This window comes from the organism of the source record quoted next, unplaced genomic scaffold, assembly GCF_019419815.1.
Source record: "Pyrus x bretschneideri cultivar Hongxiangsu unplaced genomic scaffold, Pyrus_bretschneideri_v1 Contig16, whole genome shotgun sequence".
Taxonomy (NCBI): Eukaryota; Viridiplantae; Streptophyta; class Magnoliopsida; order Rosales; family Rosaceae; genus Pyrus; species Pyrus x bretschneideri.
The window spans coordinates 5,068,220-5,085,707 of NW_025999457.1; the positions used below are offsets into that span (position 1 = coordinate 5,068,220).

Here is a 17,488-nt window from a genome sequence, read left to right on the forward strand (position 1 = left end):
TCTGGGTTAGGTCGAGTTCTATAACCCAATAACTTTGGGCTGATTAGGGTTATGGGTCAGGTTTAACCTGTTTTCAGGCTAAGGTTTGGTCGATTTCTAGGCACAACTTCAAACGCCCATAACTTCTTGGATGCTTAACCAAATCAAGTGATTAAAAACCAAAGTTGTAGTACTCAACGAGATGAAGAGAATAATACCTTGCATGACGGCTAAGTCGTCGTGGTTTGGTTGGAAAACGCCTCGAAAATGGCAGTGCTAGCCGGAAAACTAAGAAAAGCTACCCTGAGTTATTTTTTTGCGATTAATACGTATGTATAACTCAAAACAAGCTTCGATCTAACCTAAAACACATCCCAAGGGTTTGAGGGAACTTACTAACGTTGAAAAAGTCATGAAACATGTCAAAGTTCAACGGAGAAGACGGTGAACAGTGACTCCGTCATCGTTGGGGTTCCACAAAGGTTTGCCTGGGTTTCTTGAGATCCCTATGTCTAGTGGGAATGGTTATTGTTGTTGTTAAGCTTAGGGATAAGGATGATGATTCGTTACAGATGAAAGAGAGGGTTCAGGGAGTGCTTGAGAGAAAGAAAGAAAGTGATTGGGAGAGAGAGTGAGAGAGAAAGTTTCACAAGGAAGGAAGAAGAAGAAAGCCAAGTGGGCTGGGGAACAAAATCAAGGGTGGGCCTCTTAGGCACACCAATTAAGACCAAAAGCAATTTTAAAATAACTATGCCAAACTTAGTGCAATTACAAAAATACCTTTTCGTTCCGTAAAATCCGGGACGGGTTGTTACACTTCATTACCAACGTGCCGCTCAACAATAAGGATGACAGGGTCACCTCAAACGACACACCTAAGCACAAAATAGGACAATTTAGTAACCCTAACATTGAATTTGAGAAAACGAAAGTCGTAATTGGATTCGAGGACGTCAAAAAACCTAACAAGGGACCTCGAGTTCCCTCACGCGTCGTTACGGGGCGGCAGTCTAGAAGGCCATGCGTCATAGTACATGCCGAGTTGAGTTGCTGGAAAGTTGGCCAAAAAGTCGCTAGTGCAGCCATGGTCTCCGCAGAGCACGATACCTCCAAGAAGGCATGTGTGCTCCATGCGCTGGCCATGGCAGCCTTTCACGAGCACCCATACGCTGCAAGTACGTTGTACTTATCTTCTCCACGAATTCTACAGATTTTGCAGGTGGAAGGGCTAACTTCCAAAGCTCATTCCGAGCTTGATATAACACCAAAATGAGTAATTCAAGGTCCTATGTAAAGCTAGAAATATAGGGAAGAAATATATACCCTTTCAAGGCTCAATGGAGGTTGGAGCTGGTTGAAAAAGTGACTGGAAGGTGGCCAAATAGCCACGGTTAGGTTTTCCAAAAATGCACAATGCCTCACATCAGGTTTTCCTTGTATCCACGCGTGGTCAACACCTAAAACTAGCCTGATTGAATACTATAACAATATCTAAAAGGTTCTAGGGAGCTTACCTTTACCGTAGATGGCAGAAACTCGTCGAATGAGGGTTGCATAGTGACAGTGCACAGTGCAAGGAAAGAGAGGAACTTGGGGTAGAGGTTCGTCCTTCAATCCTCGGTTTGTGGGATTCATAAAAGACGTGGGGGGGGGGGAGATGGTGGTGAGTGGTGTCATTGCTAATGTTGTTGTTATGTGTGGTACCTTCAGGGAGGGTTGGTTCGAAGAAAAGAAGAAGGCCAAGAGGTGAGGAAGAGAGTTTTTGAGAGAAAGATGATGATGAAGTCACGGGAAGAAATAAAAGAGGGGGAATGAGAGAGAAAGGGTCGAGAGACAAGGGAACACGTGGGCCTCTAGTTACAAAATAGGGTTCACTAAAGGCAAAATATATAAATATCTCCCAAACGTGAAGTATCCGAAAAACGTTCGACGTCTCAAAATTTGTAAAAACTTCATTGTAGCTCCAAATTCGAATCTGTTCCCGCCCACACGTTCGTGGCGATAAGTAAAATAAGAATAAATAAAAAAAGTTTAGTCACAAGCGTTACGTCGAGACGGTCAACAAAAGTCAACGTTTATGCCACAATGGCAATTTGATAATTTTATATGTTCGATAATATAACATACGAAAAATTAAGGACAGGTATCACATAATTGGCGGGCCTCACCAAGCATGTCAGCGAGCATCTCGTACCCAGATCATAAACGAACCACATGCACCGCACCCGTAACATAAATGAGTAGAACATGCGAATAAGCAACATAGGCCAGCAGGTCAACATAAGGGGCAGTCGATGGCTCTGCTGCCCTAGCAGAGGCAAATCTAAGATGAAGTACAAAGGTTCGTAGCAGAATAGCTGCATGGATTCCAGCGCATTAAAACCATCGATGAAGGTCAACCCCGTGAGGCGCATATCCAAAAAAGATCTAAATGATCCTGGATATGAAGTCCTCTACTACTTTGAAAGAGATACAAGGTCTTGCCAGGCGAGCAGCAGCACTCAATCGTTTCTGCTTGTGATCTACCGACCAATGCAAGCTCTTTTTCAAGGCGATTAGGAAGGTGCGATGAGATAAATGTACCAACCGATGCAAGCTTTTTTTTGAAGAGGTACCTAACATAACCTCCTCTATTATCCAACTTAGAAGCAGCGAAGGACCTATACATTTTATGTGGTGATATCTCAAGTAGCAGTGAGCTCAACCCTCATACAAGAAGAGTTGGGGGCTCGACTACCTATATTCCACAGTTCAAAAGCTCTTCTCGATGTGTAATCCAGATGCTCGAAAATCAAAACATTGATTTTGGCGCTAGTTGTCGTAACTCGGAAACTCAAGTTGTACCTTCAAACGTATGCATTCATCATCATGACATAGTATTTCCCATAATCCAGACGTGTGACGATAAAGGCACAAACATTAGCGGACATTTCGACGAACGCAATAACTTAGCCCAAAAGCACGTTAAAGGCAGACTAGCACTAGAAAGATGCATTAGCCCAACCCTTGTCTTCATTACCTAAACGATTCCATACACGGAGCAGCTTAGCACCAACAATCGAGCACCGCCTCTGATGCGCTCAACTCAGCCCTTGTTTCAGAGACAATTATGTCCAATTATTTTAATCGGAACCTTGTCTCCAACTTTCCACCAAAACCCCCATGACTTTATAACAGTAAAGATTTTTTTTATTTGTATTTTTATTTTTAAACAAAAAGACCGTATCAAAATTTAAAAAAAATTGGAACGGAAGTAATGCAGTGGCGGTTCATGGAGCCCACCCCACTCCAGTCTCCCACTTATTCCCCTTTATTTTTTTTTTTTTTTGGCAGAACGCTTCTTCTTCCTTCCATTTATCTTAGACTTGTCTAGTACGCTTCTCGACCTTCTCCTCTGTCTGTTTCTATATCATTCAAATTTCTCGCAAAATTTTTCGGCCATTTTTCTCGTTTGCGGGTTTTGAGTGACTCGGCTTCATGACTCGGCGGTTCGCGTCCGACTTGGAGTCTACGAGCAAGCGATTCGAGGCGTTCGAGTTCAGCGCCGACGACCAGGTGGTGGAGACGCAATCCGCCAAGATGATGGCCAAATTCCGAAACTTCATGAAGAAGGTACCCAGGAACGCCAAAAAGGCCAAGAAAAAGTGCCTCGGTTCCCCACTCACCCAGTACACGTTCCTCCAGTACTGTAAGTTTTCACCATTCGCTTTTCCTAATTTGCCTTTTGAATTGTGGTTTCTGACTAAATTCGGGAACAAGAAATTGGAAATTTGGGGATTTCGGAAATGCATCGTTCTAGCTCTCCAAAATTGCGCCAATTAATTAACTTCAAATTATCGAATTTAAATTCTGCTTCAAAATGTTGGAAATGAACCGATTGACTTTGACGGTGGAGGTAGTAGTAGTAGTAGGGTCATCACTGCCTGAACCCTTTTACTGATTTTTAAGTTTTCTGAGTTTTTTTCTTTTACTTTCTGTGTAGTTGCAAAAGAAGCAAAGAGTCCACAAAAGAAAATTAGCACTGTATTATTATTAGACGATGATTCTGGTACTAGTGCGGATCGTCAATGTGGATCATCTGATTCGTTTCATGTGGGTACATTAGCAGAGGATGGCGCTGCAAGACGGATGTCTGGGTCGGATGCTTGTGCTCTTTCTAGTTCTTCAAATCATCAAGTAAAATATTCATGCTTTTTCCAATTGCTTCAAGTGTCTAACTCCTAACTTGTCCTACTTGGGCAAATTATTTTCAGTGTGGTTTGAAAACCTTAGAGCAACTGTATTTGGCCCTGAAGTTTTAAATATGATCATACTTGGTTTCTTTCCATTTTGCTAGACTCGTCATTTTACTCATTTTAAGGGGATGCCAAATGTTCACTTTAAGCATATTGTTGATAACGACTTGATTTATATTGTTGCAGAGTAAGCAAGTTTTTATAATTTCAGATGACAATGACAGATTTGAGAAATGCTCCTCATCAACTTTGGCCGTTAGTCCATTAGAGAATGAAGGTGACTTTTTAATTCTGTGACGTACATATCATATAGTTATGGTGCCTCTTTTTCTCATTATTTTGTGAATGCCATTTATCTTACCCAATATTTTTTGCATGATTTTAGCTCCATTAGAAGAACAAACATCAAAGTCAAGTTCTGGTGGATATGCAAGGGTAAGCTTGCCTCCCTTCCCCTTGTTATATTCCCCTTCTTCCTTTTAAATGGTAATTTGAATCTTGTTATGGTAAATGTAAGAAGCATAGCAAACAGGAGGAGCAAGAAGACAAACATAATATAGAGTGTAGAAGTATGAAAAAATGAAATGTTTGATGAAAACTACCCCTCAATGTTTTTTTAATCTCCAGATAGTAGGATATCCTCTCATTATTCTATTCTAAATGTTTGAGCTTGGTGGATCACCAAGTTTATGATTACCATTGTGTCATCAGGACTCGAATTGAAAGGTTTGTTAGAGTTATTCCTATGAGGCTGGTTAAGATTTTGCATCTGAATTGGAGAACATAAAGAAATATGAACGAAATAACTTTGAAATTAACCTAACTCATTTTTACGTCAGCTGGATGAGTATCCGAAACACTTCACCTCTCCTGTCTTGGGAACTTCTTTGAACCAACCTCTTAATCAATGGCTTGATGCTTGGATTTTAGGTTTTAATTGTAAGAAGTTCATGAAAGAGTGGTGTACATGCGGAGGAGGATGCTTTAAAGGGGACATGTATATATGACTAGTAAACTATGAGCTACATGCATAACAGTGTGCTGGAAAGATATGTCATTTTGTGTCTTCCTGACAAACTTAGGTATAATATAAGTCTACTCGGGGGTTTTTCTGGATCGTCCCTCTAGCCTGTTTAACCTTGGGCTTCATACCCTTTGCAATTGTGGTGGAGATCCCTAACCATAAGAGTTTGGTCTTTGGATGCCCTGAAGAAGGTTATTATTCTTTCTTAGCAAGTGTTCCTTAAACCAGCTGGTCTTGAAAGATAAGTGAAGTGTTGCTGTTTATTTATTTATTTTTTTCAAGAACCAAATGTGTCTAAACAACAGAAAAGTTTCCTTTGGGTTTTAGCCTCATTAATCATTATGCTACTGTTATTAACTACGCATTTTCACATCTAGCTGCATTATGATCAAGCGTCCTGTTTCTTTTTTTCATCCTTTCTAAATGCTTTTCAAGCATGGCTAAGACTAGATGTAACTAGGTTGAAATGATTAGTGTTGGGGCATTCGGATAATTTTGGAGTTTTTTGAGATTGGAGTATTTCTCGATATAACACATAGCTGCATAGTCATTCTAAGGGATGCTTTCAACCTAAGGTAGCTCTCGATCCTCAAAGCCTTGTTTAATAGATAACCTGTTTTCCACTTTGTGAAATGGTTTGATGCTAAATATTTTGAATTATTGTTATTAGCTTAGTTGGATGATCTCTGGTTTATAGAAGATATGTCTAGCACAAGAATTACTACGTTTGATCTAACATCATTAGACCCATGACAACCTTAATTGTTGACTTCCTAGTTACAAAGCTTACTAGCATGAATTTGGTATTGTGATGTTTATTTGGGCTACAAGATTTAGTTTTTGGGACTTGTCCCTTCCAATAGAGATCTTTGTATTGGAGGGGAATTATATTTGAGATTGTTTAGCCATATCTGCTTCTACACCACCCTTAAATAGGCAATTGGTAGAATAAATAAATGAATGTGAAGCTGTGACTATATTACAGTGTCCAAGGCCCATCATTATTGCTAACTGTGCCTTTAAACAAAAAAGTTGATGATCAGGTGGATGTTGAAATGTGATTGATCTGTGATAGGGGGAGCTTTATCAAGTAAAAATTGCCTCTCTACACACCAAATAAAAAAAATTAAAATATCAAGTAGTTTGCATTGAAGATTTATTGGTGAAAAGGAAACAAGAACATTCTATGGATAGCTGTTGTTTCTTTCTTTTGCATTAGGGGAGTTACATGATAGTATATTCACATAATGTGTGTGCATGTGGATAAAATACATTGCTTAGACATATCAGTTTTTTTCAGTTTACACTATTTAGTAACTTTTTGTAGTAAATTGTTATTTTGATAGATTTTAGATACTTTATGTGGGACAGAGAATCTCAGTTAATTTTTTTTATGCTGTTGTCTTTAGGTAGATGGTTTAACTGTAAATGGGAATTTGAGCCAAGGGGAATGTTTATCTTGAGGTGGTAAATTGGTGATATTATTGAGATTTGAGTCAGAATGGTGTGGCAGGGTTAGCTGCAACTGCTTTTGTGTTCCCTTTTATTTATAAAGGAAGACTTATATGCAATTAAATTTGGTGTAGGTTGAAGAAGCTACACTCAACCTTCATCTTAAATCAAGGGATTCTAGAGGAGCTGGAAATGCAAATAAAGATTCAGGTTCGTGCATATTTAGATAAATGGTATTGGATCTTTGTGGTATTGGATTGTATCATGTATTTTTCCCCTTAAACACCTTATAAATGTGTAGCGTTACATATTTACTTGAAAGATTCTACCTATTTGATTGAGCAAATAATGATTCTTTGTCTACAAATCAATGTGGTTTACACTTGAATATGGAGTGCCTTAAACAAGCACGATTATTTTTAAAAGGGCCTTCTTCCTAACACTTATTTTTTACTTTATAAAACTTAATATGTAGCTTCTTTCTTCCTCAATTTACACTAACATTAGATTTTATACTAAAGAATTGGTTTCAGCATATTCGTATTGAGAATAGAAGATCAAATTTGATATTATATATATTTGGTTTTACTTTATCTCCATTTTAACCTGTCTTGCTTTGCCTCTCTGCTGTCTTGGATAGGAAGACATTAGATAATGGTATGTTTTGATGATTTACATTTTAATAAAATTTTTGTTTCTCTTCAAATAAAATCTAAACCTTTTGAAGAAAAGTGAATACTACTTTTGAAAATTAGCTAAACTACTTAAATGTTCCATGTGTAACATTTGACTTTGTTGTCAATGCAGGCATTGAGCAGTTGAGCTGTTATGTTTATGAACCTCATGTGGACAAAGAGGAAGATACTAAATCATTGGATGAGAGGTATGGACATGGTGGAGTTTTTGTTTTGATGTTCACCAGATAGTTAACTATTAAAAAGAATTTGAAAGCTCACCACCTTGAATCTTGAGGAAGCAATGCACTGTCACCAAACTTAAGCTTGGCTAGAATACTAGACCTCCAAGGTTTGTTCTTGCATGGCACCAAACAACAGCAGAGTCACTTATCTGACCACAAATACCAATACCAGAGAACCAAATATTAGCATGGTAATCTTACCTAATTTAGCTATAATGGACATGATAATACACTCCAAGCATCAGGTGTCTAAGAGCAGCACATTTGTAACTGTTTCTCATCTGCATAAGGCAAAGCAATAAACTATACATTCTTAAAATTTAGATTAGCCATCTCAATTTTTTTTCTCGAGTTGTTTTTCATTATATTGTGTTAATTTATGTCATTGTAATTTGCAAATTATAGTTTTTTTTTTTTTTTAAAATCTTTTATTATTTCTTTGCAATTTTATACTACCTTTGTTGAGTGTATCGCCCATTATATTTAAAACTACTTGTTTTGGTGTTAAATTTTTGGCAATCTTCTTACATGTATGTTTATTGGCTTTGATATTATCATTCTCATCCTTTTTTACTTCCATTATGGTCCATGTTGGTTGTTTATTGTAGTGCCGATAAGCCTTTTGAAGTGAGTTATCCAGAAGGAGATCCTGATGCAGTTTCTATAAGTAAGAGAGATCTTGAGCTTCTACAGCCGGAGAAATTCATTAATGACACTATAGTTGACTTTTATATTCAGTAAGTTTGACCTGGCCACTTTCAAGTCTAGTTTCTCTATTGGAAGCATTAGAACTTCCTTTTTTTTGCATAACAATGAAGGCATTATAACTTTCAGAGAAATTCGTTAAATGTGTAGGGAGGCTTCTTGCATTTTTTTATCTTTTATTTCTGGATTTGAGCTTTTAAATAGTGCAGAATTTCAAATTTGTTTGGGTTTGGGCTGCCTTTGTGTTCCATATAATTTACTATATTGTGTAGATCATCAAATTGTCAGGCACACATGATGCTTTTTCCTTGCCCAATCCTTATTGATCTGATGCTAATTGATATTTACAACTTGAATGTCTATATTCACTTTGAATTAAACATCAGCTTCTTTTTTTATTTTTTTTATTTTTTTTGAGGAACTCATATAACCATATTAATGTGTAAGTAAGACTTTCAGGACAGGTACTTCAGAGAGGAATCTATTTCGTTGATGAAACAAGCCATTCCCCTTTCTGAGATCATAGTATTCTTTTGATAGTTTACCACCTTTACCTTTAATTATCAAACTTGAGAACTACAAAGTGTAAAGATCTACTTGCAGTTTGGTTCTAGCTCCTATACCCTTTCCTTTTATCTGATTGTACTTCCTACTTCCAGATTAAAAAATAGTCGATATTGAGTAATTTTCATTTTTAACTTTCTCACAGATATTTAAAAAGTAAAATTCAACCTGAGGAAAAGCATAGGTTCCACTTCTTCAATAGTTTTTTCTTTCGGAAACTTGCTGATCTAGACAAAGACCAATCAAGTGCCTGTGAAGGCAAGGCAGCATTTCAGGTTGTTCGTAAATGGACTAGGAAAGTGAATGTGTTTGAAAAGGATTATATCTTCATTCCTGTAAACTACAGGTGAGAAAATGCCGTGCATTTTTTTTGTTGCTGCTTGTGGCATTGGAGAATTAGACCACCGTTTTAATATGAATTATTACTATATCTTGTGCAGTCTCCATTGGAGTTTGATTGTCATTTGTCATCCTGGAGAAGTGGTTAATATCAAAGGCAAGATCTTTTAGGACTGTGATTAATTTCCCTTATGTACTATGGTTTTATTGTTTCAATTTGTTTTGTCTAATTATCTTGCAGATGAGAAAATTGAAAGCTTATCAAAGGTTCCATGCATCTTGCACATGGATTCAATTAAAGGAAGTCATAGAGGCCTCGAGAATCTTGTTCGAAGGTAGCTTCTTATAGCTCAACCTCAATAGTCTCCTTCTGGTTGCCAGCCATAAAAATTCATTGTTCTGGATTTCAACAAAAGCTATTATGAATTTTTTTATTCATGCTTCTACTTGAGTCTATTTTGGATTCTATCAGTCTTCTGATTTTGTTTACATTTGGTCGATGCGGAAGCTAGAATTCCCATTCTAAAAAATTAATGGGCCCACTTGTGCAAATTTTTTCTATCAAACAAAAATAACGATTTCATTAACTAATAGTTGAGGTGTTAGATGTAAAAGAATATATTGCTTATATTGGAATTTGTTCTCTTATCAAATTATAAATTAATCCCAATGATATGCTATAACATTGAAAATTTGAAACTATGTCCTTCAGTTTGAGACTACTGATCACAAGGATTTCCCTGATAATTTACATTGTCATGAGATGACAGATACCTATGTGAAGAGTGGAAAGAGAGGCATGGTGACACATCAGAAGATGATTATTCAAAATTCTTACATTTGAGATTTGTAGCTCTGAAGGTAATGCCTTGTGTTTTTAGTGACATCTGTATCATTAACTAAAGAAACAATCTCTTTCCACTTTAGATATCTAACATTTTCTTACTATTAATCATGGAAATTTTTTAAATATTGGGGAGGAGTTGGATAGTATGGGGATGATTGGCAGCTTCCATGTCAAAACATTTTAGACTCTTCAGTTTGATTTGTCTTGATGGGAGGGGAATATGATTTATTGTTGTGTTTATGCAGTTAGTTTTTAGTTCTCTTCTCCAAGGTGTCCTTTTTGTCATTCTTTCCTTGTGCCCTTTTTTCCTTAATAAATGTTTGTCTAACAAAGGGAATTAAGTTACCATTTGTGATATTTGCTTTTCTTTCATATTATTCAGTTACCACAACAGGAAAATTCATTTGACTGTGGCCTCTTTTTGCTTCATTATGTGGAATGTTTTCTGGAGGAAGCTCCTGTCAACTTTAGCCCTTTGGAAATCACAAAGTCCTCCAAATTTGTAAGTCATCCTATCTCCTTTCACCAGAGCCTAAGCAAAAAGATTGTATATGTTCTGTTTTCCAGGCCTTTATGAATGATACAACTTTTCTTAGTCCTATGATCCTATCTCCTATCAGCATAAAAAAGTTAGTTTCGTTGTCAAATTTTCCCTTGTACCTTCTGTTGCTCTCTCGTGTTTTTTGGTTGACTTGTTCTACTATTATTTATTGATTACACTCAAATTTAATCCATAGTAATCCTTAAGTTGTCAAGCTTATGTTGCCTCCGCATGTTGTCAAAGTCATGTGCACCATCCATAGTATATACTGTTGGCCACATTTTGTATGAAGCATTGGGTTTGAATGGATAAGCAACTATTTTCAAAGGAATGATGAAACAAGAAATGACAAATTTGTTGCCAACTTGGTGGTAGAAGATGGATTACTCAAGAAGAAAACCTCTCCCTTCTAATTCTTTAATTCCTATTCTAATCTCCTTAAAGTGAAAATCATGCTCTTTGACCTTAAATTTAGAGGGTTTATCCATTCTAGTCCAATCCTCTATACCAAATGATGCCAAATAGGTTGGCAGATATCCAATACATCATGCCTCATGGTAAGTTCTTCACCCTAGCGGCTTTTGACGATATGTATAAGCAACTAGATACCAAAAGGAGAGTTTGATATCTATAAACTAGCTAGAGCAAGGGAAAAGAAGACAAGGGACCTAAACCAGGTAAGGTGCATCAAGGATGAGAATGGAATGGTTCTTGCTACAGAGAACGCGGTCAAAGACAGATGGAGAGGTTATTTTCATAATCTTTTCAATGAAGGACATGAAAGGAGTACTTCTTTGGGGGAGTTAAGTAACTCAGAAGAGTGTAGAAACTACTTCTTTTACCGTCGAATTAGGAAGGAAGAAGTTGTAGCTTTGAAAAAGATGAAGCATAGAAAAGTAGTGGGCCCAGATGATATACCAATCTAAGTGTGGAAAGTCTTGGAAGAGACGGGTGTAGCATGGCTCACAGACATTTTCAATAGGATTTTGAAAACGAAGAAGATGCCAAATGAGTGGCGAAAGAGCACTTTGGTGTCTATCTACAAGAATAAGGGTGACGTACAAAATTGCATGAACTATAGGGGTATTAAGTTAATGAGTCATACAATGAAGCTCTGGGAGAAAGTAATTGAGCATAGACTGGTGCAAGAGACATGGCTCTCGGACAACCAATTTGGGTTCACGCTAGCGCGCTCTACCATGGAGGCAATCTATCTGTTATGAGGATTGATGGAAAGATATAGAGATATGAAAAAGGATTTGCACATGGTCTTTATAGATTTGGAAAAAGCGTTTGATAGGGTCCCAAGAGACATTCTTTGGAGGATTTTAAAGAAAAAAGGAGTACGAGTAACATATATCCAAGCTATAAAGGATATGTATGATGGAGTGAGGACTGCCGTAAGAACTCATGAAGGACAAACCAAAAGCTTCCCCATAACTGTAGGGTTACATCAAGGCTCATCTTTAAGTCCTTACCTTTTTGCATTGGTAATGGATGAGTTAACGGGACGTATTCAAGATGATATTCCTTGGTGTATGCTTTTTGCAGACGATATAGTGTTGATAGATGAAACTCATGAAGGAGTAAATGCGAAGCTTAACCCTTGGAGAGAAGTGTTGGAATCTAAAGGTCTTCGCCTAAGTTGGTCAAAGACAGAGTATATGGAGTGCAAGTTCAATGCAAACGGAGGCTCAAATGAGTTAGGGGTGAGGATTGGAGACCAAGAAGTACCAAAGAGTGATCGCTTTCGCTACCTAGGATTCATCTTGCAAAGGAACGGAGAATTGGATGTAGACCTGAACCATAGAATACAAGCTGGATGGATGAAGTGGAAGAGTGCATCCGGTGTGTTGTGTGACCGTCGTATGCCACTGAAGCTTAAGGGAAAATTTTATAGGACGGCAATAAGGCCACCAATGCTTTATGGCACAGAATGTTGGGCGGTGAATTATCAACACGTACATAAAATGGGTGTAGCAGAGATGAGAATGCTTCATTAGATGTGTGGGCACACGAGAAAGGATAAGATTAGGAATGTGGATATCCGAGGTAAAAGTGGGAGTAGCAGCCGAAATTGAAGGAAAGATGAGAGAAAATCGATTATGGTGATTTGGACATGTGAAACAAAGGCCTATTGACGGTTCGCTTAGAAGATGCGATTACGGGACAAAGGTTAAGGGCCGGAGGGGTAGAGGAAGACCTAGGAAGACTTTGGGAAAGACTCTAAGAAAAGACTTAGAGAGAAAGGATAAGATTAGGAATGAGGATATCCGAGGTAGCAGCCGAAATTGAAGGAAAGATGAGAGAAAATCGGTTATGGTGGTTTGGACATGTGAAACAAAGGCCTATTGATGCTTCGGTTAGAAGATGCGATTACGGGATAGAGGTTCAGGGCCGAAGGGGTAGAGGAAGACCAAGGAAGACTTTGGGAAAGACTCTAAGAAAAGACTTAGAGTACTTTTTTTTTTTTTTGACTTAGAGTACTTTAGATCTAACGGAAGACGTGACACAATCGAGTGCAATAGCGTTCTAGGATTCATATAGCCGATCCCACTTAGTGGGAAAAGGCTTTGTTGTTGTGGATCATCTAACTGCTATTATCCCAGCTTGAAAACCCATCTTGTATTGCACCCCAAATGGGAACAGATAGATGAACAAATTTATTATCGATAAAATGATGGATTGTGGGGCCTAAGGTTACTTGTTCCCTACTATTTCCTTGTGTTTAGGATATGGAGGCAGGGAATTCATTGTTCTTCTACCCTCTGCCAAGGTTGATAAAAATTTACTGTTTCTTCACTTGTGGAAGAAACTAACATAAATTTTTATTCGACTTTTCATTTGAGAGGATTTACTGATGCATTTGACCATGTATTTTTATCTTTAACTGGTGTATGACTTTGTAACTGTGGGAAATTAATTTGATATGCTACAAAAATTTTATAATTTTTCAGCTCACAAAAAATTGGTTCCGTCCTGAGGAAGCTTCTGCCAAACGATCTCATATTAAGAAGTTAATTTGTGAAATCCTTGAAGATCATTCTCGGGAAGCACTAAATGCTGATTGTACCGATAAGCATCCTTCCTCTCAAGGGATGGACGAAACAGACAAGCTAGAAACTGGCATGAAGTGTCCTGAAGATCTGTCCAGCTTAACAAAAAAAGTTCATGGTAATTCCTCCAGTTCCAATGCTAGTGGAATTGAAATTTCGTTGTTAGGAGATTCTCCTCCTGTACAGGTACGGTGCTTTAGAAAATCATGAAAGGTTTATTTTTTTGTTTTTGTTTGGGGGGGGGGGCTCTGTGCGTTGTAACCAAGAAGTTCTTTCGGGTTAATTTCTGATGTAAATTATCTGCAGGTTGCTTCTCGGGTTATGAGTTTAATGTCGCCAATAGAGGTAATCCTTTTTTATTTATTTATGATCCAGAAGTTCCTTTGGCTTTTGGGTGTTATTATTTGCAAGTTGCTAATAATGCGTACCATGTTTTTGGAACTTGACTGAAAATTTAGTGCTGGATGACATTACGAATGTGCTCCACCATGATTATATTGCATCAGTTTGACCACACTACATGCCATTTATATGTATCTGATCGTTCAGTGTACCATGTGTGCTTTGTATTTATTATGATTCCAAAGATACTTGACATGCAACTGATTATAAACTAACTGAAAGTACAAAGAAAATGATTTTGCTATTTTCATAGAAGATTATTTTACATAGAAACAACGATGGTGCATTGCCAAAAAACCGTCCAAAGAAGATTATTTTACATAGAAACCGTACAAAGAAGATTATTTTCCATAACAAGTATTTTGAAGACAAACTCTGCTAGTCTCCAAAATTTTCCCAGAAACTGTTGGAGCGTCTGCCCTTTGGCCATTAATAACATCAATGTTTTTTAGATTTTACTAGATGCTTTGTACGTTGCATAAAGTTCGCAAGGTGTCTGTGATCCTTGCTCCCAAGAAAAACAAAAAATAGTTGTACCTGCTTTTAGTCCTTGACAACTCGTCAGGCATGTTTAGTTATGATATCCGGGAATGCTGTCTAAAGTTGCGATGACTGTTCAAAGCTTATATTGCCTTAACCATAGTGTTCATATGGATTGTCATAAAAGAGTAACGTCAGACACGTGTGCCATGCATTCTATGGAAATTTGCTTCCAGATTATGTCGTGTGTGGTGTGCACTATTATTAATTTTGTCGACATTATGCTCTGCGAATGGTTGAAAATATTTCCAAACAACTAAAGGTGTCCACTTTATCTTGCTTGATACAGGAAGTTGACGATAGTGATGATCAGATTGCTGATTCACCGGTCAACGTGGAAGATTGTCAGCAAGGGACTGGATTAGCTTCGAAATCACTCCCAAAATCCTGTTTTGAGAAGAGATTTAGAGTTGCTAGGCATATGGGAGGAAATGGTGATGCATCTAATAGCGGATTACAGAATTTATCTGCAGTGGGGATAGATGAAAACCGTTCGATAATGGAAAATGAGGCTTTGAACTATCCAAGGAAAACAGATGCACCTGAATCTTCAAGTGAAAATTACAAAGATTATGTTGTGCTGGATTCTCAAGACGAAGACGACATGCAAGGCGACTACAAAGATTGCGTTGTATTGGATTCTCCAGACGAAGACGACATGCAAGGCGACTACAAAGATTGCGTTGTGCTGGATTCCCAAGATGAAGATGAAATGCAAGACGACAATGAGGTTAAATACTTTTCTTCCTCTCTAGAAAACGAACCTTCATTTCATCAAGATTCTGACTCAATCCAAAACATCGATCGCGAAGGGATTCAAACGCGAGTGAGTCGTGAGGATCCAGAGTCGGGATCAGTCGACCAGCAGCCTCGAAAAAGGCAACGGATCACTCGTGCAAGACGTAGAAGACGGCTTACGCCCCTTTTAAGGGGGTTGCATTTGTTCTGGTCGTTTTGGTAATACAGCACTAGTGATCTTTTACTGTATTAAGAATAATTGCTTAGTAAAAAGCAGTGGAAAGGGTAACGAGCGTTCGGAAGTAAAAAAGCTAACACAATGGTTCCGTCGTGTATGCCTCCAAGATCTTACGGTGGACGAAGAAGTGATCTTCGTTCAATTTACTCCCTCCTCGAATAATTTCGCCAACGAAGAAAACAAATCTCATCACCTGCAAGTGGTCCTTTACTACAACAGTGGTAGAAAGGTGTTGAACCTTTGCATGACGACGTGAGTTCAAACTCCAACGGTGGCTAATCTAATATATAATCTTATAAAAATTTATCGCCTTACCAAAAAAAAAAAAAAAAAAATCTCACCACCAACACCACTTTTCTATTATTATTAGATGAGTTTAAATTTTAAAATTTGTGTAGTTTTGAGCGGTGATGAATAGGGTTGTTAGAGCATCTTCAATGGAAGTCCTCATTTAGGGACTCTCACCACTATTTTGAGTTCTTATTTAAAGACTTAAAGTGAATCTTTCTGTCCTTAAAAGAATACTACCTCCAATAGTAGAGTCCTTATAATAGAATCCTTAAATTTGAAGTTTTTATGGTTTTACGTGATAATTTGATTTAGTGCACAATTTTTGCTTATGTTAACTCTTTTTATTAATTAATTAAAAGCATTAAAAGAAAAATCTTCAATCAGGATTGTGAGTACAGTTTTCCACTTGTACTGTTGTTTGTTTATGTTAACCATTTTTTAATTAATTAAAAGCATTAAAAGCTACAATCAAGATTGTGGCTTCGTTTTTTCACTTAAAGTTTCCCTATAGAGTCCCTATATGTGGGACATACACTATCTCACTTTCCGATCCATTGCAGATTTATTTTATCCTTATATTTTTATACTCATTTATACGATGATTGTTTCTATTTAAGGACTCCAACGGAGATGCTATTAGCAGTACCCCATTTAAGGGGGGTGAGTGAAAATGCATCCAAACAAAGTAATTTCTAATAACACACGTATGTCCAGCGTGGCTTTCTCAATTTCTTTATTAATTAGGTAATGCCAGTGTATGCCTACATGTAGTCCACACAGAAATAAGCCTTCCAAGTTTTTGTGTCCTCTGTTACTTTATTATTATGGTCTAGTCGTATTCCTCTTTACTTGTAAGTAAGAAGTTTTAAGTTCGATTCTCGCCAAATGTGCATTTGAATCATATTATTATGGTTAATCCATTATAAGACTTAGAGGGGTGTATTCAATTAGGAATTTAAGAGATTTTCATGGATTTTTATAGGAGTTTAACTGATTTGTAGAGATTCTATGTAAAATTTTGAATTCAATTCCCTAGAAATCTTATGGAGAGATGTAAGATTTGTGGATGCTTAAAATACATTACTAAATCTCTCTAATTCATTCTAATTCCTCAACTTTCCAAATTCTTTAAATTCTAATTCTAATTGAATACCCTTAAATGTTATAAAATTATAATTGAATACTTGGATTTCTAAGGATTTTAATAAACTATCTTAAAATTCTGATTGAATACACATTAAATTTCAAAGAATCACTTAAAATCCTGTCTAGATTCATTAAAATAATTAAAATCCCTCAAAATCTCAATTGAATGGTTTTAATAAAATTCCTCCACAACTAGGAACCGACAAAGTATTACTAGCAGGTTTAAAATTTTTGAATTAAATGGTCCGGACCATATGGAAGCCGCCAAGCCAGACCCCAAAACAAAATTAGAAACAAAATTAGAACTTAGCATAATATCTTTCTATACAAATTCTTTTGGGAAATTTTATTTGAACCTATGTAACTTCTTTTTACACTTAACTTACTTTCTTCACCCATTTTGTTTTTTTATTAAAGAATTAATCTCTCTTTAAACCTAAATTTATTACCAAAACTATCATCTCAAACCCAA

General features: G+C 37.1%; 1 protein-coding gene across 2 annotated transcripts; it reads left to right on the top strand.

The window, feature by feature from the left end:
* Positions 1-3,371: 3,371 nt before the first annotated feature.
* On the top strand, positions 3,372-15,674 carry LOC103957806 (probable ubiquitin-like-specific protease 2A). 2 transcript variants are annotated; one of them, XM_048581037.1, is made up of 16 exons: positions 3,372-3,667; positions 3,962-4,155; positions 4,401-4,491; positions 4,600-4,649; positions 6,825-6,900; positions 7,498-7,573; positions 8,218-8,346; positions 9,024-9,224; positions 9,319-9,374; positions 9,459-9,552; positions 9,988-10,078; positions 10,447-10,566; positions 13,563-13,847; positions 13,968-14,006; positions 14,893-15,333; positions 15,416-15,674. In XM_048581037.1, the coding sequence occupies exons 1-16, from the start codon at positions 3,457-3,459 to the stop codon at positions 15,431-15,433; spliced, it is 2,172 nt and encodes a 723-aa protein (XP_048436994.1). In that variant the 5' UTR covers positions 3,372-3,456; the 3' UTR covers positions 15,434-15,674. The 2 variants fall into 2 exon arrangements, with proteins under 2 accessions (XP_048436994.1, XP_009368299.2); XM_009370024.3 differs by having other exon boundaries at positions 14,893-15,674.
* Positions 15,675-17,488: the final 1,814 nt, after the last annotated feature.